The sequence below is a fragment of the Hippopotamus amphibius genome, chromosome 7 (genome assembly GCF_030028045.1).
Source record: "Hippopotamus amphibius kiboko isolate mHipAmp2 chromosome 7, mHipAmp2.hap2, whole genome shotgun sequence".
Classification (NCBI taxonomy): domain Eukaryota; kingdom Metazoa; phylum Chordata; class Mammalia; order Artiodactyla; family Hippopotamidae; genus Hippopotamus; species Hippopotamus amphibius.
Window position 1 is genome coordinate 40,121,215 of NC_080192.1, and position 22,956 is coordinate 40,144,170.

Here is a 22,956-nt window from a genome sequence, read left to right on the forward strand (position 1 = left end):
CCTGCGACTCCCCCCCCACCCAGTCCCGGCCCTCTAAGGCATCACCCATCATTGAGTTGATCTCCCTTTGTTATACAGCAACTTCCCACTAGCTCTAGTGATGAATTTTTAAAAACACTTCTAGATGATAAACATTTCAACCTGAACTAGGAAGAGTTAATGTAAAGACCCAATTCAACTAAATTTTTAGCTTCTACATTATCAATTTCCAGAGTGTTGGTTTTGAATTTCCTAAGTTTTAACATTTAAGTGTATATTCATCTAGTCATCCAGAAAAGTAGTTTCACAGAGGTAAGAATGAGCAAACCCTAGACTTTATAGGTAGCATAAGGGTCAATATCTGAGCTCCACTGTTCATACAAAAATATATTCTTTGTTGTGCCCTGACCTTCCAATAAGACTAACCTAGCATGCCTTAATAGATGTTCTAATTGCCTCTGGCACCACAGATACAAGATTTGCAAAATTCTTGCTGTTTAGATGACCTTTATTGCAGCATAAGAAAATAAAACCCTGAACAATAATCTGAGTGACTATTCTTTCAATTCTGACAAGGAAGGTAGATAGCTAGCACCACTCCAGCTGCAGTGATAAGAAGGTGTTTCATCACTTATCATAGATGCTTCAGGGAATTAGGTCTTAGTTCTTTTAATGAATCTTGGTGGAAAAGTACTAGTCAAGGGACAAGGACCTGAAATCTAGATAAATTTCTTGATCAAACTATGTCACCATCACAATCTGTTGAACCTTAGGTTTGGTATAGGGCAAAACTTATAGATAATGTCACCCTCTAGGCAGCATTATTGACAATTATCTTAATTACTCCTGTTTATAGACTTACTCTTCTATAACACATGCTCTCCTGGAAGCTACTGGGAATGCTGTTAAACTACTGGGAAATGCTGCCAGGTTGATCTTCATTAACTAACATTTATCATGTTAGTCTAGTGTCAAAAACCTTTGAATGGCTCTTTGTTTCCAAGGACCAGATTCCTTAGGCACCTTTCAAGCCTTGGTTCCACATTTCCCTCCACATGCCTTCTTTTCCCCTTAACATCTCCCATTTCCCTCCCTGCTGTTCACGTTCATGGTGTTCCTTCCTCTACAACATACAGTCCTCCATCTCTCCTGAATTAATTTTTTCTCGTCCTCCTAGAGCCTGACAAGGTTCCTCTGTGCCACCTCTCCTCTAAAATTAGTGTGAATAGGCCCACGAGCATAGAAAACAAACTTAAGGTTATTAAAGAGGGGGGGGGGGAGGGGGAATAGGAGTTTTGCATTAACATATACACATTACTATATATAAAATAAATAACTAACAAGGACCTACTGTATAGCACAGGGAACTATAATCAATGTTTTGTAACAACCTATAAGGGAAAAAGATTTGAAAAAGAATAGATATAACTATGCTATAACTATATATATATTCAATAATTGCATCATTTTGCTGTATATCTGAAACTAATGCAATATTGTAAATCAACTATACTTCAATAAAAGAAGATCAATCAATCAATCTAGTGTGAAAATGCAATGGTTCTCTGTGAGAATACTTAGGACACTGTCCTGTGGTATTTCTAATTGTACCTCATATTTTCTGCCTCCTGAGTTATTCATACATGTCTTTTTTTTTTTTTTACAAGGCTATAAGTATATAAAAGTAGTGTTTTGGCACATACATTTGGCAAGAGAATTGGTGTGACTTGGCATCTGGAAACAAGGAAAAAATTTTGAGCACAATTCAAGGGAGTGATTTTGGTCTATAAACCTAACTAAACAGTTTTCAGGCTATTAATGCCATATGATTGTTGAAAATCACACACTGAAGCAGGAGTCGTGGATCTGAGTCCTAGTTTAGCTTATCTATTTCTTCAGTAGATAACCAAGCACATGTGACCACCTTGGCCTTTGGTTCTTCACGTGTTAGCCCCACTGTAAAGTTTTCAGTGGTACTTATCTTCACCTGAAGTCCCATGTATTTTAATTATATTTTTATCATAATCTGTCACCTACTAGAATATTTTATAAACTAGGATGTAAGTGTGTGTGTGTGTGTGTGTGTGTGTATTTCACTGCTGAATTCTCAGTAGCTAGAACAGTATTTCATACACAACAGAAATTCAATATAACTTTGGTGAATGACTAAATGCATAAAGGAACCTTGGAACTCTAGAACAGTTTCAAAACCTCTGCTCTTTTCTCCCAGGATTGTTGGATCACCAGAGAGCAATATGCCCTTTTATCTCAGCTCCCTGAAGAAATGGCTTTACTGAAATATGATTAAATGTTATGCCCTCAGCTTTTAGAGAAATGTCTATTTGAACACCGATTTTGTCTTTTGTTATTTCATGACCCCAATTTAAGAAACTTTACAATAAATTTGTCCTTGAATTCAATGCCCCAAAGTTTGTCTCTTCAATCTAAATTATGCTCTTCTGGCCAGAAAATGAAAACTAAACACACCAAGCAATCTCCCTTTGGGCCTTAGCTTCCTTGAGATCAATTCAGCTCAGTGAATTACAACTTTGGGGTAGTAATTACGCAGGCTCAAGCACCTTGTTATATACATTCCTCTACTGGTCTTCAGTAGATTCTGGCATTGAATTATGCTATATCATAACCCAATAAATTTTATAAGATTCTCAAAACCACTTTGGAAAGAAAGCAAGTTGTAAATCTCACATTAATAAAATAAACATTGCTAAATAAATAATATAATGAAATAAACATTTCTAATACAATGCTAATGTTAATGTTAAAAAACCTAATATTAATAAAATAAAATAAATGTTTCTTTGTGTGTATACAGCTTTCAATTAAAAGAGCAATCATTCCATTTTCAGTTAAAAAAATGGCAAGGGACAATTGTAGACATCATGATATGTACTGAGGAAACTTTGCAATTTTGGCAGTGTTACTTCAAGGATACTGTGCAAACAATTATATAATTCTTTGCATTATGGAGATGTATTTTAACATATTCGGTAATTTTCACAGAGATAAATTAACAAATGTATATATTTCCAACTTCTATGAGAAATTTTGCCTACAAATATAAAAGAGCTAAAGGAAATATGGAGAGGCAAAATATATTAATTTTGGCTTCTTAAAGATATTGAGGGACTTCCCTGGGTGGTCCAGTGGTTAAGACTTTGCCTTCCAATGCAGGGACTGTGGGTTCGATCCCTGGTCGGGGAGCTAAGATCCCACATGCCTCATAACCAAAAAAACCAAAATATAAAACAGAAGCAATATTGTAACAAATTCAATAAGGACTTTAAAAATGGTTCACATAAAAATAAATCTAAAAACAAAAAAGATATTGAGACTTAAATACTAACCATAATTTCTAGCAATATGCCTGGTACATAGGCAATGATGAATTTGGTTTATCTTACATTTTTTAAGGGGAAAAGGGAGAGAAATATAAAGATAGGTAACATTTGTTGACTATCCACTGCCTGTGACATATTATAGGATCTCACTTATTCCTCATAATGATTCTAAAAGGTAGTTACAACTCCCACTTCTAAAATGATAAAGTTGAGGGTTAGGAAAGGGAGATTCTACAACTCTTGAGAGTCCTCACCGAGACTCAAACTCAAGGCTACTGGACTCCAACATTTATAATCTTTCCCACTTGACTGCCCTAAAAAGAGCCTTGTAGTTATATTTGCTGAGTTCTTATGTTACATAGTGAAATGGTAAATTGTATCCCCCACAAAAGATTAGGATGAAATTTATATGGTCAAAGGAGTCGGTTATCTTCTCTTTTGGAACAGGCTTGACAGGGATGGGTAGTGTTCTCTATCATGGGCAGGGGAAAGCTATGAAACAGGAGAATGAAAGATAAGGGCAAACAGGACACAGCTTCATAATCATACCAGGCAGCTATAGGAATATTTGATTTTCTCTTTTGGTTTAATTGGATGGTTCAGGTTTTTTTAACTTTAAAAAAAGTCATAAACTGACAAAACTCAGTAACACATGCTAGTTCTTTCAAGCCAAAGCCATACTTTGCAGAACTGAAGCCAAAATTGAAGCCATCCCTATGGAAGGACAGGTACAGATTCTGAAAGTATCCAAAACTTTTTAGATTATGGATCTCTTTGAAAATTAGATGAAAACTGTGGACATCTGCTCATATTATGCACATATGCCATTATTACAACTATTTCTACACAGTTTTAGAGACTTTTTAGACACTCATCCAAGGACTCAGGTTAGGGCCACCAAATTAATGGCAAGGAGGTAAGTTACTGGCCATCATATGGAAAGTGTCCAGATTCTTTCTATCCAGTGTGGACCTTTTGAAATTTCTGCCTTTGTGAACCAAATTCTCTATTTCTTTCTTTTAACTATTCCCCCTTCTACTCTGTAAAATCTTTCAGGTTTATTTTAAAGCTTTTGATGTAACTTAGCTTTACTTCAAAGACAGCATCCCCAGATGCCAGCTAGTCCTTGTTACTCCAAAATTACGCAGGACTGTCCCTTGTCCCAAGGATACTATACCCTAAGGCCCCTTACTTTACAGAGCCCTAACCTCTGTTTCAGGCCTTCTTCATGAGTATATCAGATCACAGCCATGGTCTATAACTGGGCTTATAGACGATGGATTTTTAAAAATTCTTGTCAGAGTGCATTTCTTGTCAACTGCTTAACAAATTATTCCTAGAATATTCTAGCTCTTCTGTTTCTTTTTCTTAACATAAAATATTCTTTCAATAGTTTCAGTCAGAAGTGAAATAATAGACTGCCTAAAAAGAACATGTGTGTGTGTGTGTTCCAGTATAGGTTAATCAGAATCATAAGTCTTTAAATTAAAATATGAAAAGAAAAGGTATTATCTTGCAATTGTTCCAATTTATTTATTTTTTATTTTTTTTATTTTTTTTTATTTTTTGGGGGTACACCAGGTTCAATCATCTGTTTTTATACACGTATCCCCGTATTCCCTCCCTTCCTTGACTCCCCCCACCCTCGAGTCCCCCCCACCCTCCCCACCCCAGTCCTCTAAGGCATCTTCCATCCTCGAGTTGGACTCCCTTTGTTATACAACAACTTCCCACTGACTATTTTACAGTTGGTAGTATATATATGTCTGTGCTACTCTCGCTTCGTCTCAGTTTCCCCTTCACCCCCTGCCCCCTCCCATACCTCGAGTTCTCCAGTCCATTCTCTGTATTTGCATCCTTGTTTTTGTCACTGAGTTCATCAGTGCAATTTTTAGATTCCGTACCAATTTACTTTAGAATGGACCCTCTCAGTATTATTTCTAAGGAGCTGCATCTCAGGTATTGTTTAAACATCCTATGCAACTTGCTGTCTTATCTCAAACCCCAGTGGCGATTCCTGAACATACCTTCTGTTCCGCTGTCATGGTTAGACTTTGCAGTCGGCCAGTCATATTCCCTAAACTCTTTTCAAAAGCTGCTACGAGGTGAGCCTGTGAACAAAACGGAAGGAATATATCTTAAATGTCTGAACCATATGTGGATGGATGAAAACCTTCACTTTACAAAATGCTTAATTTCAGGTATTCTTACTCTTTAAATACTATGAACGTCATAGCTGGCTTTCAATGCTGACTACCCTTTAACACAAATCTTCATCTATTATTTCTAAACTTCAGCTTAAAAATCAGTGTTTCAGTCTTGACACTTAATGTGAGTTCAACTCCTGAAAGGGAATGGTATTTTGCAAATAATGACACCTTCTAACTTGCACATCATGGAGGATTTGACACCCAAAATATTGAATAAAATTCTGAGTTGCCAAGGTTTTAGACTCAAAGCCCAAGAGGAGGTCACTGCAATCGTCGGTGGACGAATGTTCTTCATTTTTATACCTGCATGATGACCTTTGAAGATATTGTTAGCTCCTCTATCGAAATGATGCTCTCCTCCAAGTGCCAGACATCTGCTGACAACTATAACATTATCTTTCCTCTTTTTCTATGTACAAAGAATTGAATTGAAAAGAGTTGTCTTCACTTTCCAAACTCTTTTCAATAGAAAGGGCTTTTATTTCTACTTTATTCCCTTCCACTAAGGAAGTGTAGGTAGGCCAGCTAGAAACGATATTGTCATATTTTATTTAAGTTTTTGTGGCTTTAAAATAAAACCCCAAAGGATTATACATATTGCAGTACATAACTAGAACTCTTACAATTAAGAAGTATTTTACAATCTTATTTCAGCTCTAAAATAGGCCAATTTCTATTGACATGCCACATGCAACAGCTTGACCCACAGAATTTTAAGCATGAAGAGATGCTTCAATCTCTCACTGTGGCTCGATGTAGAGCCACAGATATGTTATCTCAACGTGATCTCATTTTATCGCATCCATAAAAAGGCACGAGTATAGAATATTTTACAACCTATATCTGTAATAAACTATGTATGTAGGACAATTTGGCAAAAGATTACTTTTTTGAGAGAAGGGAGTGAGAGGATACAATTAAAATAAATCACCTTGTAACTCTAGCAGAGCCAAAAGGCTGAGGTACCTATTATCAAATGGATCACAGGAGTCCTAAGAATTAGGGCACTAGATGTTTGTTTCATTATTAGTAACAGCCAGAAGTTTATTCCACTATTGGTAACAGCTAGAATGTACAAATCCCTTCCAATAGCATCATGATACAAAGATGTCTTTGTTCTTAGCTCTGAGCTAATCCTGGATGTCTTTCTTTTCCTGACACTGCAATATAGAGAAAGATACTGTGTAGAAAATGCTATTAATCTTGAGTCCATCAGTAAGTAAAACTCTGTTCTTTTCCCACCTATCTACAAAACAGAAACAGACTCACAGACATAGACAACAGACGTGTAGTTGCCAACGGGAGGTGGGTGGAGGAGGGAAGGACTAGGAGTTTGGGGTTAGCAGATGTAAACTATCATACATAGGATGGATAAACAACAAGGTCCTACTGTACAGCACAGGGAACTATATTCAACATCCTGTGATAAACCAGAATGGAAAAGAATATAAAAAAGAATATGTGTGTGTGTGTGTGTGTGTAACTGAGTTACTTTACTGTACAGCACAGATTAGCACAACATTGCAAATCAACTCTACTTCAATAAAAAAATTGAAAATAACAACAAAAAACACCTCTATTCTTTTCCACTCCCTTCTCCCTCTTTCCCCCTTTCCCTCTCTCTCAAACACACACATATACACAACCTTGAGAATTATACTCCAAGATTTGTTAGCATGTTTGATTGGACAAATAACACTTAAAAAAAAATGGAATAGTATCTAATAGTTCAAAACTTTTCCAATGACAAAGAATATCATTGCATCAGACTTAGTACCCTCAGAAATTAGCATAAGGTTATATCCGACTTTCTCTTCTACTTAACCTTCACACTGTGTTAAAAGTGAACAAAATGAAAATGTACAGCTCACTGGTTTATGGTAGCAAAAATTCATGCACTCAGCAGCCGAGTCAAGAAATAGGACATCTGAAGATCCTGGGAGTCCTCCCTTGCCCCTTCCCCATCTCTGTCCCCTCTCCCTACCACAAAGATAACCACTATAGTGACCTGTGTGATAATTATTTCCTTGCTTCCCTATATAGTTTGGCCACCTAAGCTTGTATCCCTAAACACTATGTTTTAGCTTGGCCTATTTTTAAAACTATCTGAGTAGAATCACATGACATGAGTTTCTTGGTGAGAGTTTTCTTTTGCTTAACCTTGTGTTTTGAGATTCATCCATGTGGTGTGCAGCACGCGTTAGAATTTGCTGTAAAGCAATGTTCTATGTGATTTATAATTTATTTGTCCATGATGACCATTAGTATTGATTCCAGTTTAGACTGTTAAAAATAATCCTGCTATGAAGATACAATGGGTTACTAAATCCTAGAGCTAAAATTGCTTGTTTTCCTTTAAAATAGAAAAACTTTGTTAATATTCACTGAAAGAAATGCAAGATTTGCATAACATTGAAAAGTTTCAATTCTCCCAAATAACTGTAAGGTTTAATTGTTGGACCATGAGTCCTTGAATGTATAAACTTATAGAAAATAACTTCCTTTTACCATCTGTGCATATTTTATCAGCTTAATAGGAGTTAAAAATATGACAAAGAAAGCAGGACTGTGAAGAATATGCTGCATATATTGCTTGTATTTGGTAGCTTGAGCAAATACAAAATGTTCACCATTAGGATATCAGTTTTCAATGTTTGGAAAATTGTTCTTCATTACTTATTTACAAGAACATGTAACTAGTTACAAAAGAACATTTTATTTTGAGTCACATGGTTCTCTACGAAAAGTATGTTAAAAGTACAAGGGTGAGTCAAAAATTATCTGCACTCAGGTTATATTAAAACTTCTATAAATTCTATAGCCAGAGTGCGGATAATTTTTGACTCGCCTCCGTATGTTCGTGAAAAGCTGCTTTAAGTTTATGTCCCCTTGGTTTAATTTATCATAATAGCTTTGTTACTTTGAAGATAAAAAATGGGTAAATTTCTCACCAATTGGATTAATGGAAAGGCAATACAAGTAAATAAAGGAAGGCATTTATACCAGTGATAATCTTTTCTCACTGGAGGAAAAAAAATGGAATCTAAGTGATTAAACTATAGGAAAATATATCTTGTCTGAAAAACTTTATAAAATGATGACTTGAAAAAATTGTGGATTGTTGGGGGAACTGTTAGTCATCATTTACACGGTTCTGACTTTTCTCTTAGCAGCTGCATAATTTTCAAGCCAGAGTAAAGTATCAATACGTTGATGAATATTCCCTACTTGTGACAGGTGAAGTCTGTCAAGGTAATAAAATAGACAAGACTGAATATCAGTTAAGGGAAGATATTTTTAATACACACTGTCTTTAGTTTTGGAATCACATAACATAATCTGAATAGACGTGTATAAACTGGTACTAAACAATAAGATGGAATATCATTATGAAAAATGCCTGCATCGCATTTGTTCATTCAGAATTCAGTGACAGCCTATCAACCAAATAAAAAATACTCTTTACAAAGATGTATATGGGGATAGAAAGATATCTTTATATTTGAAAATCAATAGTCAGATTCACTGAAAATGACTCTGAAACTATCATAAATAAGATTTCACATTTCTTTCACTGTATAAAATTGTCCCTTCAGTGTTTGTCACTGTCATTGTTAATTATGTGCAAAATAGCTTTCTCTTAAAGGAGATGAAGAAAAAGAAAAGTAACTGCCAGATTATATAAAAACATGAAACAAAGAAACAGGACACAATCCCAAGCAAAATAACACCTGAGAGATTTTTGTTAAAAAGACTTAAGTGCTGAAAGGCAAAATAACAAAAAACAAAACGAAACAATTTTTTTTTTTTTTGGTTACACATTCATTCAGCGATATCTTTGAAAAGTGGTAGTAATAACTAGCCTCAGTGCCCGTTTACAGAATACCTAAGGGCTGATATTTCTAAGAAAATACATTAAGACACAAACAAATGCATCCCACCTGGCTTGGCGGCATGAAGTTGTGGGTGAGAGACCAGGGGCACCTGGATTTCTGTCTGATGTGACCGTACATTCCTGGGGGCCTTGGACTGTGGGGCTCCTGATCTCTTTTTGTTCGTTGGTGGGGTATTGATTCAAAGAAGGCCAGGTAATAGCTCTAGCTAACATATCCTCTCTTTCTCCTTTCTATAGACATCCTAGTGGACACGGCTCTACAAAGAGGCTTCCCAGGCTTTCTGCAGCTCTGCTCAGACAACTTCACAAGGAGAGGAGAGGGCTCAGTGTACCTTCAACTTTATACTCTGCTAGGCAAATGAGAGGTGAGCTGACTGAATACCCTTCTGACTCACCACCTCCCCTTTTAACAAAGGAGGAAGAAAAGCATTTTAGTAGAGAAACAGATGTTTCAAATTTAAATACTAAAATGCAAAGTATTGTGCGGACTCCATATAAACATAATTATGCCAGGTCCAAACACTTGATACATCAATTACAAAAAACAAAACAAAACAAAAACCCAAATTAAGGAAAATCATTTAAGTCCTGATAGAATTATTCATATGTTGAGTAAAAATGAATAGCTGGATCTTAAAATGATTACAAAATAAAAAATAATAACAACAGATAATGGTATTTTCCAGAACGAAACATTGTAATCTGTCTTTATAAGTCATGGCTATTACACTTCTATACAACAATGGTCATTGCAGTGATACCATTTAACCAAAAAGTAAACAGCTTACTGGTGGTCTGAAAAAAATAATAAATAAAAGGCATATCTGTACCTCCAAATAAGAAATGTACAAGATTAAAATTTTTTTGACTTATATTGAAGAAATTCTGCACAGAATTTTTTCAGTCTTATAATTAATTTAATTTCTGTACAAGTACATTTAAAAATATGCATATATTACATACACCAACAGATGATAACTCAGAGGCAATGACGACAAACACTCCGAATGAAATTTAAATGCAGTATTTCTTAGAAATGAGGAAAAACCAAGTATTTCCTCAAGTAAGTCCTTTGATGACTCATAATGGTGCGCTGAACCTAAAGTGACATTTTAAACTGAATGCTAATGAGAATGAGTTCAAGGTGGTTTGTACCTTATGAGAAATTCAAATCTCTGAATGTGTAAAGGAGAGTATATCCTTAAAAACACAAATGCACATAAATATACAAAACTCCATCCCTAGTAATTATAATGATACTATTAAATGTTTAAAATAGGATTGACATTAAAATTATACTCGTATAAACATTTATACATGCATCCACTTACGCACGTTCTCAGCTACTGCAATCATTTTAAAGGGAATTTTAATAAACTGTTTTATAGAAGAGTAGAAGAAAATGTGTATCTTCATTACCTGAGTCTTTTGACTTTTGTCTTTTGACAGTTTCAACAATACATTTATCTGATGGTAAAAAGCTTTAACAATCCGTATAATCACCAAAGAAAAAAAGCACTAAATGGTAAAATAAGACTGAAATTCCCAAGAAATTAAAAACCAGACATCTCTTTAAAAACTTGTGATAGATATTTAGGTGTTTAATTTTTTAACTTGAAATAATTATAGATTCACAAGAAGTTTCACAAAGAGTACAGAGAGGACTCTTGCACCCCTTTATCCAGTTTGCCTCAATGGTTACGTTTTGTATAATTATAATATCAAAACCAGAAGTTCATTGTTGGTACCCACATGTAGACTCACATATGTGAAGACCCATCTTTCACCACCTCAAAGCTCTCCCTACTGCTACTCTTTATAGTTACACCCACCTCTCAGGAGAGAGGAGACCACCATCCCAAACCCTGGCAACCACTAAGTTGTTCTTCATTTCTATAATTATCTCATTCGAGAATGTTGAGTAAATGGAATTATATAGTATGGGACATTTTAAAGTGGCCATTTTTCACTTAGTTTAATGCACTTGAGATCCATCCAAGTTTCTGTGTGTATTAACAGTTATTTAATTTTATTGCTGAGTAGTACAGTCCATGGTATGGATGTGTCAGAGTTTGTTTATCCATGGACCTATTAAGAGACATTTGGGTTGTTTCCAATTTTTTCACTATTAAAAACTAAAGCTGCTATGTACAGGTTTTTGTGTGGGTCTGAGGTGATTTGCGAATATTTCTAAAATGCATTATGAGTAAAAAAAAATAGAACATACAAAGTAGGATATATATTAAGCTCCCATCCATGTGCAAAATGTACCACTAATGATAACACAGACATGGACAGGGGAGGCTGGAGATATCTGGATAGTGTTTCCAACACCAGCACTTCTTAAGCAAATTTATCTATTTGGCACTGCTTTCTCTAAGTTTGTGTTTCTTACTTTTTTTTTTCTTTATCACCCCCTAGGGAGACATTATAGATTTTTTTTTTCCTAATTCCCCCCTTCATAGTCATCTTAATACCACATATATGCTGGATACCTGTTTATATATCTGTGCTTTATGCATAAAAAGAGTACTTTTTTTTCATCATAAGAACCAATATTCATGCTTTGATGGTCATATCAATGCCCAGCTGAGAATACATACTCCATAGTCATGAAAACACGTCAGTGAAAACAGTGTGGCAGCATGACTTGCGAGAAGTGATAGGTAGCCAATGGCTGACATCTTTTCAACATGTTAATTTCTGAAACAGCGGCACCCAGTTGTCCACCGGGACGGTCCTGCTGTGTTAGCACTTGACTCCTTCTGTGTGTCTATGTGTGTGTATATTTGTAAAAAGCCCTTGCAAATGTGTACTGTATATACGTATTTATGGGTATAGAGAAGAACAATGTTGAAAGGAAAAACAAGATACCAATAACCATGAAAGGGAATGGATGTCTCAGAGGGAAAAACAAATACATATCTTTTTTTTTTTTATTGGCTGTGTTACTTTTTTTTTTTAACTTTTTTTTTTTAATTTTTACAATTAACTGCATATATTTAGAGTGTACAATTTGGTTTCCCAATCTCCCAATTCATTCCCCCCCCCAACCCTCCCCGCTTTCCCCACTTGGTGTCCATATGTTTGTTCTCTACACCTGTGTCTCTATTTCTGCCTTGCAAACCAGTTGATTTGTACCATTTTTCTGTAGTCCACATATATGTGTTAATATACAATATTTATTTTTCTCTTTCTGACTCACTTCACTCTGTATGACAGTCTCTAGGTCCATCCATGTCTCTAAAAATGTCCCAGTTTCATTGCTTTTCACAGCTGAGTAACATTCCATTGTATGTATGTACCACATCTTCTTTATCCATTCATCTGTTGATGGACATTTAGGTTGCTTCCATGTCCTGGCTATTGTAAATATTTCTGCAATGAACATTGGAGTGCATGTGTCTTTTTGAATGATGGTGTTCTCTGGGTATAGGCCCAGGAGTGGGATTGTTGGGTCATATGGTAGTTCTATTTTTAGTTTTGCAAGGAACCTCCATACTGTTTTCCATAGTGGCTGTATCAATTTACATTCCCACCAGCAATGCAAGAGTGTTCCTTTTTCTCCACACCCTCTCCAGCATTTACTGTTTGTAGATTTTCTGATGATGCCCATTCTAACTGGTATGAGGTGATACCTCATTGTAGTTTTGATTTGCATTTCTCTAATAATTAGTGATGTTGAGCAGCTTTTCATGTGCCTCTTGGCCATCCATATGTCATCTTTGGAGAAATGCCTATTTAGGTCTTCTGCCCATTTTTTGATTGGGTTGTTTGTTTTTTTGACATTGAGCTGGATAAACTGTTTATATATTTTGGAGATTAATCCTTTGTTGATTTGTTTGCAAATATTTTTTCCCATTCTGAGGGTTGTCTTTTCGTCTTGCTTATAGTTTCCTTTGCTCTGCAGAAGCTTTGAAGTTTCATTAGGTCCCACTTATTTCTTTTTGTTTTTATTTCCATTACTCTAGGGGGTGGATCAAAAAAAATCTTGCTGTTATTTACATCAAAGAGTGTTCTTCCTATGTTTACCTCTAGGAGTTGTATAGTGTCTGGCCTTATATTTAGGTCTTTTATCCATTTTGAGTTTATTTTTGTGTATGGTGTTAGGAAGTGTTCTAATTTCATTCTTTTACATGTAGCTGTCCAGTTTTCCCAGCACCACTTATTGAAGAGGCTGCCTTTTCTCCATTGTATATCCTTGCCTCCTTTGTCATAGATTAGTTGACCATAGTTTATCTCTGGGCTTTCTATCCTGTTCCATTGATCTATATTTCTGTTTTGGTGCCAGTACAATACTGTCTTGATCACTGTAGCCTTGTAGTATAGCCTGAAGTCGGGAAGCCTGATTCCCCCAACTCTGTCTTTCCTTCTCAAGATTGCTTTGGCTATTTGGGGTCTTTTGCATTTCCATACAAATCGTAAAATTTCTTGTTCTAGTTCTGTGAAAAATGCCATTGGTAATTTGATAGGGATTGCAGTGAATCTATAAATTGCTTTCGGGAGTATAGTCATTTTCACAATGTTGATTCTTCCAGTCCAAGAATATGGTATGTCCCTCCATCTGTTTGTGTCTGCTTTGATTTCTTTCATTAGTGTCTTATAGTTTTCTGAGTACAGGTCTTTTACCTCCTTGGTTAGGTTTATTCCTAGGTATTTTATTCTTTCTGTTGCAATGGTGAATGGGATTATTTCCTCAATTTCTCTTTCTGATCTTTCATTGTTAGTGTATAGAAATGCAAGAGATTTCTGTGTGTTAATTTTCTATCCTGCAACTTTACCAAATTCATTGATTAGCTCAAGTAGTTTTCTGGTGGCATCTTTAGGATTTTCTAGGTATAGTATCATGTCATCTGCAAACAGTGACAGTTTTACTTATTCCTTTCCAATCTGGATTCCTTTTATTTCTTTTTCTTCTCTGATTGCTGTGGCAAGGACTTCCAAAACTATGTTGAATAGTAGTGGCGAGAGTGGACATCCTTGTCTTGTTCCTGATCTTAGAGGGAATGCTTCCAGTTTTTCACCATTGAGAATGAGGTTTGCTGTGGGTTTGTCATATATGGCCTTTATTATGTTGAGGTAGGTTCCCTCTATGCCCATCTTCTGGAGAGTTTTTATCATAAATGGGAGTTGAATTTTGTCAAAAGCTTTTTCTGCATCTGTTGAGGTGATCATGTGGTTTTTATCCTTCAGTTTGTTAATGTGGTGTATCACACTGATTGATTTGCATATATTGAAGAATCCTTACATTCCAGGGATAAACCCCACTTGATCATGGTGTATGATCCTTTTAATGTGTTGTTGGATTCTGATGGCCAGTATTTTGTTAAGGATTTTTGCGTCTATATTCATCAGTGATATTGGTCTGTAGTTTTCTTTTTTTGGTAGTATCTTTGTCTGGTTTTGGTATCAGGGTGGCCTCATAAAATGAGTTTGGGAGTGTTTCTTCCTCTGTAATTTTTTGGAAGAGTTTGAGAAGGATGGGTGTTAGCTATTCTCTAAACGTATGATAAAATTCACCTGTAAAGGCATCTGATCCTGGACTTTTGTTTGTTGGGAGATTTTTAATCACAGTTTCAATTTCATTACTTGTGATTGGTCTGTTTATATTTTCTATTTCTCCCTGATTCAGTCTTGGAAGGTTATACCTTTCTAAGAATCTGTCCATTTCATGCAGGTTGTCCATTTTATTGGCATATAGTTGCTTGTAGTAATCTCTTATGGTGCTTTTTATTTCTGTGGTGTCCATTGTAACTTCTCCTGTTTCCTTTCTAATTTTAACGATTTGAATCCTCTCCCTCTTTTTCTTGATGAGTCTTGCTAGAGGTTTATCAATTTTATTTATCTTCTCAAAGAACCAGCTTTTAGTTTTATTGATTTTTGCTATTGTTTTCTTTGTCTCTATTTCATTTATTTCTGTTCTGATCTTTATGATTTCTCTCCATCTACTCACTTTGGGTTTTGTTTGCTCTTCTTTCTCTAGGTGTAAGGTTAGATTGTTTATTTGGGATTTTTCTTGTTTCTTGAGGTAGGATTGTATTGCTATAAACTTCCCTCTTAGAACTGCCTTTGCTGCATCCCGTAGGTTTTGGATCATTGTGTTTTCATTGTCATTTGTCTCTAGGTATTTTTTGATTTCCTCTTTGATTTCTTCAGTGATCTGTTCATTATTTAGTAGCATATTGTTTAGCCTCCATGTGTTTTTGTTTTTTACAGTTTTTTTCCTGTAATTGATTTCTAATCTCATAGTGTTGTGTTCAGAAAAGATGCTTGATACGATTTCAATTTTCTTGAATTTACCAAGGCTTGATTTATAACCCAAAATGTGATCTATCCTGGAGAATGTTCCATGTGCACTTGAGAAGAATGTGTAATCTGCTGTTTTTGGATGTAAAGTCCTATAGATATCTATTAAATCCAGCTGATTTATTGTGTCATTTAAAGCTTGTGTTTCCTTATTAATTTTCTTTCTGGATGATCTGTCCATTGGTGTAAGTGGAGTGTTAAAGTCCCCCACTATGATTGTGTTACTGTCGATTTCCTCTTTCAAGGTTGTTAGCATTTGCCTTATGTATTGAGGTGCTTCTATATTGGGTGCATATATATTTATAATTGTTATCTCTTCTTCTTGGATTGATCCCTCGATCTTTATGCAGTATCCTTTGTTGTCTCTTGTAACATTTTTTATTTGAAAGTCTATTTTATCTGATATGAGTTTTGCTACTCCAGCTTTCTTTTGATTTCCATTTGCATGGGATATCTTTTTCCACCCCCTCGCTTTCAGTCTGTATGTGTCCCTAGGTCTGAAGCGGGTCTCTTGGAGACAGCATATATATGGATCTTGTGTTTGTATCCATTCAGCCAGTCTGTGTCTTTTGGTTGGGGCATTTAGTCCATTTACATTCAAGGTAATTATTGATATGTATCTTCCTATTACCATTTTCTTAATTGTTTTGTTGTTGTTTTTGTAGGTCCTTTTCTTCTCTTATGTTTCCCGCTTAGAGAAGTTCCTTTAGCATTTGTTGTAGGGCTGGTTTGGTGGTGCTGAATTCTCCTAGTTGTTGCTTGCTGTAAAGCTTTTGATTTCTCTGTCAAATCTGAATGAGATCCTTGCTGGGTAGAGTATTCTGGGTTGTAGGTTCTTCCCTTTCATCACTTGAAATATATCGTGCCACTCCCTTCTGGCTTGCAGAGTTTCTGCTCAGAAAACAGCTGTTAACCTGATGGGGGTTCCCTTGTATGTTATTTGTCGTTTTTCCCTTGTTGCTTTCAATAACTTTTCTCTGTCTTTAATTTTTGTCAGTTTGACTACTATATGTCTTGGCGTGTTTCTCCTTGGGTTTATCCTGCCTGGGACTCTCCGCGCTTCCTGGACTTGGGTAGCTATTTCCTTTCCCATGTGAGGGAAGTTTTCAACTATAATCTCTTCCAGTATTTTTTTCAGGTACTTTCTCTCTCTCTTCTCCTTCTGGGACCCCTATAATGCGAATGTTGGTGCGTTTAACATTGTCCCAGAGGTCTCTCAGGCTGTCTTCAGTTCTTTTCATTCTTTTTTCTTTCTTCTTTTCTGCATCAGTGATTATCACCATTCTGTCTTCCAGGTCACTTATTCGTCCTTCTGCCTCAGTTAATCTGCTATTGGTTCCTTCTAGTGTATTTTTCATTTCAGTTTTGTGTTGCATATCTCTGTTTGTTTGTTCTTTAATTCTTCCAGGTCTTTGGTAAACTTTTCTTGCAACTTTTCGATCTTTTCATCCAGTCTTTTTTCAAAGGCCTGGATCATCTTCACCATCATTATTTTGAATTCTTTTCCTGGAAGAGTGCCTATCTCCTCTTCATTTAGTTGTTTTTCTGGTGTTTTAGCTTGTCCCTTCATCTGGTACAAAGTCTTTTGCCTTTTCATTTTCTCTGTCTTTCTGTGGCTGTGATTTTCAGTTGCACAAGATGAAATACTGCTGATACTGCTTGATTCTGCTGTCTGCCCTCTTGTGGAGGAAGCTGTCTAGGAGGCTCGTGGGTGCTTCGTGATGGGAAGGACTGATGGTGGGTTGGGCTGGGTGGGCGGAGCTCAGTAAAATTTTAATCCGATTTGGTGGGTGGAGCTCAGTGACACTTTAATTTGCTTGTCTGCCAATGGGTGGGGCTGTGTTCCCACCCTGCTGGTCTTTTGGCCTGTGGCAACTCAGCCCTGGAGCTTACAGGCTCTTTGGTGGCGCTAATGCTGGATTTTGGAAGGGCTCATGCCAGTGAGCACTTCTCAGAACCCCTGCTGCCAGTGTCCCTGTCTCCTTGGTGAGCCACAGCTGCCCCCCACCTCTGCAGGTAACTCTCCAACACCAGCAGGTAGGTCTGGTTCAGTCTCCTATGGGGTCACTGCTCCTTCCCCCTGGGTCCTGGTGAGCACACTTTTTTGTGTGCCCTCCAAGAGTGGAGTCTCCGTTTTCCGCAGTCCTGTGGAGGTCCTGCAATCAAATCCTGCTGGCTTTCAAAGTCTGATTCTCTGGGGATTCCTCCTCCCGTTGCTGGACCCCCAGGTTAGGAAGCGTGACGTGGGGCTCAGAACCCTCAGGACTTCTGCCGTATAACTCTTCTCCAGCTTGTAAGTCACCCAGCCAGCATTTATGGGATTTGATTTTAACATGATTGCGCCCCTCCTACCATCTCATTGTGGCTCCTCCTTTGTCTCTGGATGTGGGGTGGTTTTTTTTGGTGAGTTTCAGTGTCTTTCTGTTGATGGTTGTTCAGCAGTTAGTTGTAATTCCAGTGCTCTTGCAAGAGGGAGTGAGCGCACGTCCTCCTACTCCGCCATCTTGATTCTCTCTCCAATATATATCTTTTATTAAACACTTCTTTTAATTTCAGTTTTCCTTTTTAATACAATATACATGTACATTTGTCACTTGGTATCCGTGGGAGGTTGGTTCCAGGACTAAAATCTATGGGTGCTCAAGTCCCATGGCTGGCCCTCCACATCTGTGCACTTCACATCCAAGAGTTCAACGAACCATGGATTGTGTATCATTGACCCCTGAACAACACAGGTTTGAACTATGAAGGTCCACTTATACGCAGATATTTAGAAATGCGCGGATCCACTTAATATGTGGATTTTTAAAATATCCGCACCTAAGTGGACCTGCACATTTCAAACCTGTGTTGTTCAAGGCTCAACTGTATTACTTTTTGAACGAAGATAGTATAAATATTACAGTCTAAAAGCCCAAATTCCATTATGTATAGCAGCCGTTTATTAGTCCAATAAGTGAATATATAAGCCCACATGAGACCTTTACAAAATAAAACAAAACTCTGAGTAATCATTCAAGACATTTGTATCTTTATTATCCAGTGCACAGGGTCTGTTGTTGAGCCTTCTTCATTGCAGACAAACACAACCCAGTGTGTACTGGCTTTTACACTGTAATATGTCCTCTGGGTACAAATTCAGGAATCTAGACAGTTGTGTTTTATGTTACTATATATCTAGCCTATAGTATAAAATTTACAGTGGCTTCTAAAATATTTGAGTTATTCTTAGATATAAAACATAGGTTAAATAATACTGTTCTATTCTGGTATTGTCTGAAAGATTCTCTAAAACCTGCTATTATTTTAAGAATCCCCTAACAACATCTATAAAAAATAAATATAGCCCATCCCAAATTCATTTGATTCTCCCAAAGTTAAAAAGATAAAATCAATTCAAATACAGTGCTAAAACAAACACATTGTGAGTGAAATGACTTACTGATATACTGCGGAAGGTATATTTTTTTCCTAAAATTTCTTTTATTTAAATTATACCCAATGGGCCCACACCTGCTCACTTTTGCTATATCAAGCTTTGTCGAGGAGACAGAAAAACTCCAGAGAGAGCAGAGAGTGGTGAGGCAGGGAACAGGCCCAAAGCCACCTGGTGGAAGTGAGCAGATTGATGTTGAAGGAAGGTGTTAGGACATACGGCAAAATAGCAGGAGCTTCCTTACCCCTCGCTGCTACTTCTAACACTATTGTTCCTTAGGACCAGGCACAGCGCCACATGTTCTCCTTCAGTTCTGCATCTACTCTGAGTATACTCCCTGGCACAGTGAAAAATCTTCAATAAATGTTAATATACTTGGCGGTCTGCACCATCACCAGTTTTTGCCATCCTCCGCTGCTTAAACTGCTATGAGAAGCCTACCAGGGTTTTTGAGAGAGCTATGGCTCATTTATAATGTAGCTAAGACGTCTAAATTTAGACTCATCTAATTTTTAAGAATTAATTAGATGCTTATCTAATTGTCCAATAAATTGTCCTCAAGGAGGCAGGGCACAAGAATTTTTTATCTTCCAAAGTTAATCACTATCAAACCCTTATTGCCTTGTGGCTTAAGAAAGTCTTATGTATTGGGAGTAGGGGTGGATGGTAAAAATAAGACATAAGAAAATAAATAACCCTTGTAGCTTTTACTCATGCTTCTAACCTTACAAGAAATGAAAAGGCATTTTAACCACATAGTGATTCCTCATCAATTTGGATTTACATGTTATTACCCAGCATGTAGGAAAGTCCCACTATTTAGGGACTTAAGTCTGTATAATTTTGGACATTTAAAGTCTGTAAGTTTGTTAGTAAAATTATTCCATTTACTATATAAACATCTGTTTTAATATATCAAAAAAAATCAAAAGTGACTTACATTTGCTGAAAGTTGAGATGTGAGGGTGGCAACTTTTTCTTGTGATGCAACCAGCTCTCTCCGTAGTTTATGAATTTGCTGAATATAATTTTAAAAAGTCAAATCAATATGCTAGTAGTTTCTAACTTAAAACTAAGCATACAATCCAAAAAAGCAAATAGTATAATTAGCTCATTCTACCCTCATGGTATCAACACCAATTCCTGAAAATTAAAGAAATGTGAATACTGGCTGCACAGTAACAATTAAATGCCACTTATGAGAAGAAGGGTAAGTGCCTATATGTTCAAAATTGAAACTCAAATCTGCAAATTAAAGGATGCTTATTTGTTCAATTTGCCATCTCTGCCTGAATCAAGAATCAGTTCACTTTCTTTATTACTTCTTCTATTTCTAGAAACTTGTGGTAACAAAACTCCGGTAGTAAAATCTTTTCTTTTTAAAAAGTAAACATACATATATATTTTGTTTTCTGGGTTTTTAAAATTTTTCTATCCATTTTTTTGTGTTTATTTTTATTTCCGATACTTTGGCAGCTTCTTAGAAGCTGTAGCATATCCTGCAGTCCCTGAATGTTGGCTTCAACTCAATATTTAATGATTCAATATTTGAAAATAATTTTATCGACTAATTTTAATTACTAACACTCAGAGAAACCTTCCCAAATCTTTATTATAATGCCCTTTATTCAGTGACTTACTATGAGCTCCAAGCAGAAACGCTTTATAGATTATCCATAGTTTAAAAAAAAAGGGGAAAAATCAGTAATACTGTGCAAATGGCCAGATAAACCAACAACATAAATATGCTAAAATGTTTTCTTTTTTGGTTAAGTTCACACTCAAATAAAAGTGAACCAGAGTATGTATCATACTTAAAATTTTAATTTAAACACTTTCCACAGTTTAATCTCCATGTCTCATGTTGCCATGAAATATAAACAGTGATTAGTAAGGTTAAAATATTTACAAGCATCTGAGACTAAGTCTACAAGTGTACTTTTGGTCTCCAGGGATCTTGGTTACTTAGATGCCAATCATTCTACTCTGATGATTCTCATTTCTTTAAAAGCAAGTTTTCTATTGTTGTAGTTGGACTTTCAAAATACTATCTTAGTTTGGAAGAGCATTCTTGGCAATTCATTAACTGTTTTTTTTTTTCCTATCCATTACATTTTTGTAGAGAAGAAATGGTGGTCAATATTGAAAGACTCTAAGAAAAAGAACTGAATTGTAAACTGGAATCAGAAACAGGGGATGTTTATATAGTTTCAGCAAATGTGACTTCATTTGACTCCTGTCCTTTAAAAAAAGAGATACACGCAGACCCAAAGAGCATCTGCGTGGTATTCAAATGATGATGGCCACAAACAGCTCCAGAAAGCAGGGCATCTTTTTTATTCTTAAAATAATACAAATTCAAAGACTCTTTCTCAAATTAATAGTCTCTATTACATGATCCTATTTCCTTTAAAATGGAATCTAGGAAACCTTAAAGTAATGTAAGTAATTTTTTAAAACCATGACCCATTACGGAGCATAAATAATTAAAGGGGAGGTGGATAACTGCTACTATGGCAAACAGATGTGGTATTTTTATGCCTTAGGAGCTCTACATACTATGATCAATGTTAGAAATTTTGCCTTGTCCATGTGATATAAACAGTTTAGGTTTTTCAAAACCGTGTTTACTCTTTGGTCTAGCAATCATAAAGATAAAATTGGTATAATTTTCACTTTTTCAATATTTTTTAAACACAGCACAAATTTTACTTTAAAAGGCTGTAAAATGAGACTTCAAAGGGAAGAATTCCTTTGCAGAGGCTGTTGCCAATGCATGCTTTTTTTTTTTTTGCTCAGTGTAAAACCAATTAAATAGTCATTAGCACACCTTGAATAAAGGCCTAATTAAAGTCCTCCTGCTCTTCCTTGACCAGGACTACTCGTATATAAAGGGAAAGAAAATGACTGTTCTCTCCAGGTTGCAATCTGATTTGTCTGTGATTGCAATGAAGTGTGTATTTGTGAAATGTGCGTGATTAGAATAATATACCAACTAGACATCAAGTGATTAGAGGCAGCAGAGTCCTGGCACCAAATAATAGATGGGGTGGAATGCTGGTAGTTTGTGTTGTGGAGGTCTAGTGCCTCAAATTCAGTACTTGCCTTAACCCTACGCCCCTAGGCTCACAGGCAGTCGGGGGAAGAGATTATAATGTGACAGACCACACATTCATTCATTTGTTCATCAAAGATTTGTAAGCGCTCACTACTAGAGACAATTTATTAGATGTTGAGTTAGACTCCAAGTTAGAATGTGAGAAGAGAGTTTGCTTCTAAAAACTTCGTTTCATTTTCTTTTAATAGGAAATATCCAAGACCATTTATCACTAGCTGGGTCACTTCTATCAGCAGTGTTGGAGTTATGGGTTGTCTCACAGAGCCCTCTAGTGGTAGAAATACTCATTTCATCATAAATGTAAAAGAAAATAGTCAAATGTAAAAATGCCACAAGGTTTTTACCTCTGAATGAGCCTTTTCTTCAGCCTGCAAAAGAAGAAAGGAAAATGAATTTAATTATAAATAATAAGTGTCAATCCATTCCATAAGTATAAAAGGATAAAATTATTATGCTGTGTACTTAAAATGTTAACTTTGCTCTAACAAGAATACAGTAAAATATATACTATTAAATTAAAATAGTAAAAACAGGAAACTGTAGGACTGCAAATGAATATTTCTTTATATATAAACCATATGGTATTATAAAAATATAGGTTATTTGATTTATGGGTATATAATATGCCTTAAAACAAACAATAGAATTAAAAG

At 36.0% G+C, this 22,956-nt stretch overlaps 1 protein-coding gene across 3 annotated transcripts in view; it reads right to left on the reverse strand.

Moving 5' to 3' along the window:
- Nucleotides 1-22,956, reverse strand: part of NAV3 (neuron navigator 3) — an 826,584-nt gene that overhangs the window by 44,175 nt on the left and 759,453 nt on the right. For all 3 annotated transcript variants that reach the window (XM_057740850.1, XM_057740848.1, XM_057740849.1), the window contains 3 exons: nt 22,648-22,671; nt 20,126-20,203; nt 5,366-5,449 (listed from right to left, as the gene is read on the reverse strand). In XM_057740850.1, the coding sequence (XP_057596833.1) occupies nt 5,366-5,449; nt 20,126-20,203; nt 22,648-22,671 (186 nt within the window). The remainder of the gene's footprint in view (nt 1-5,365; nt 5,450-20,125; nt 20,204-22,647; nt 22,672-22,956) is intronic.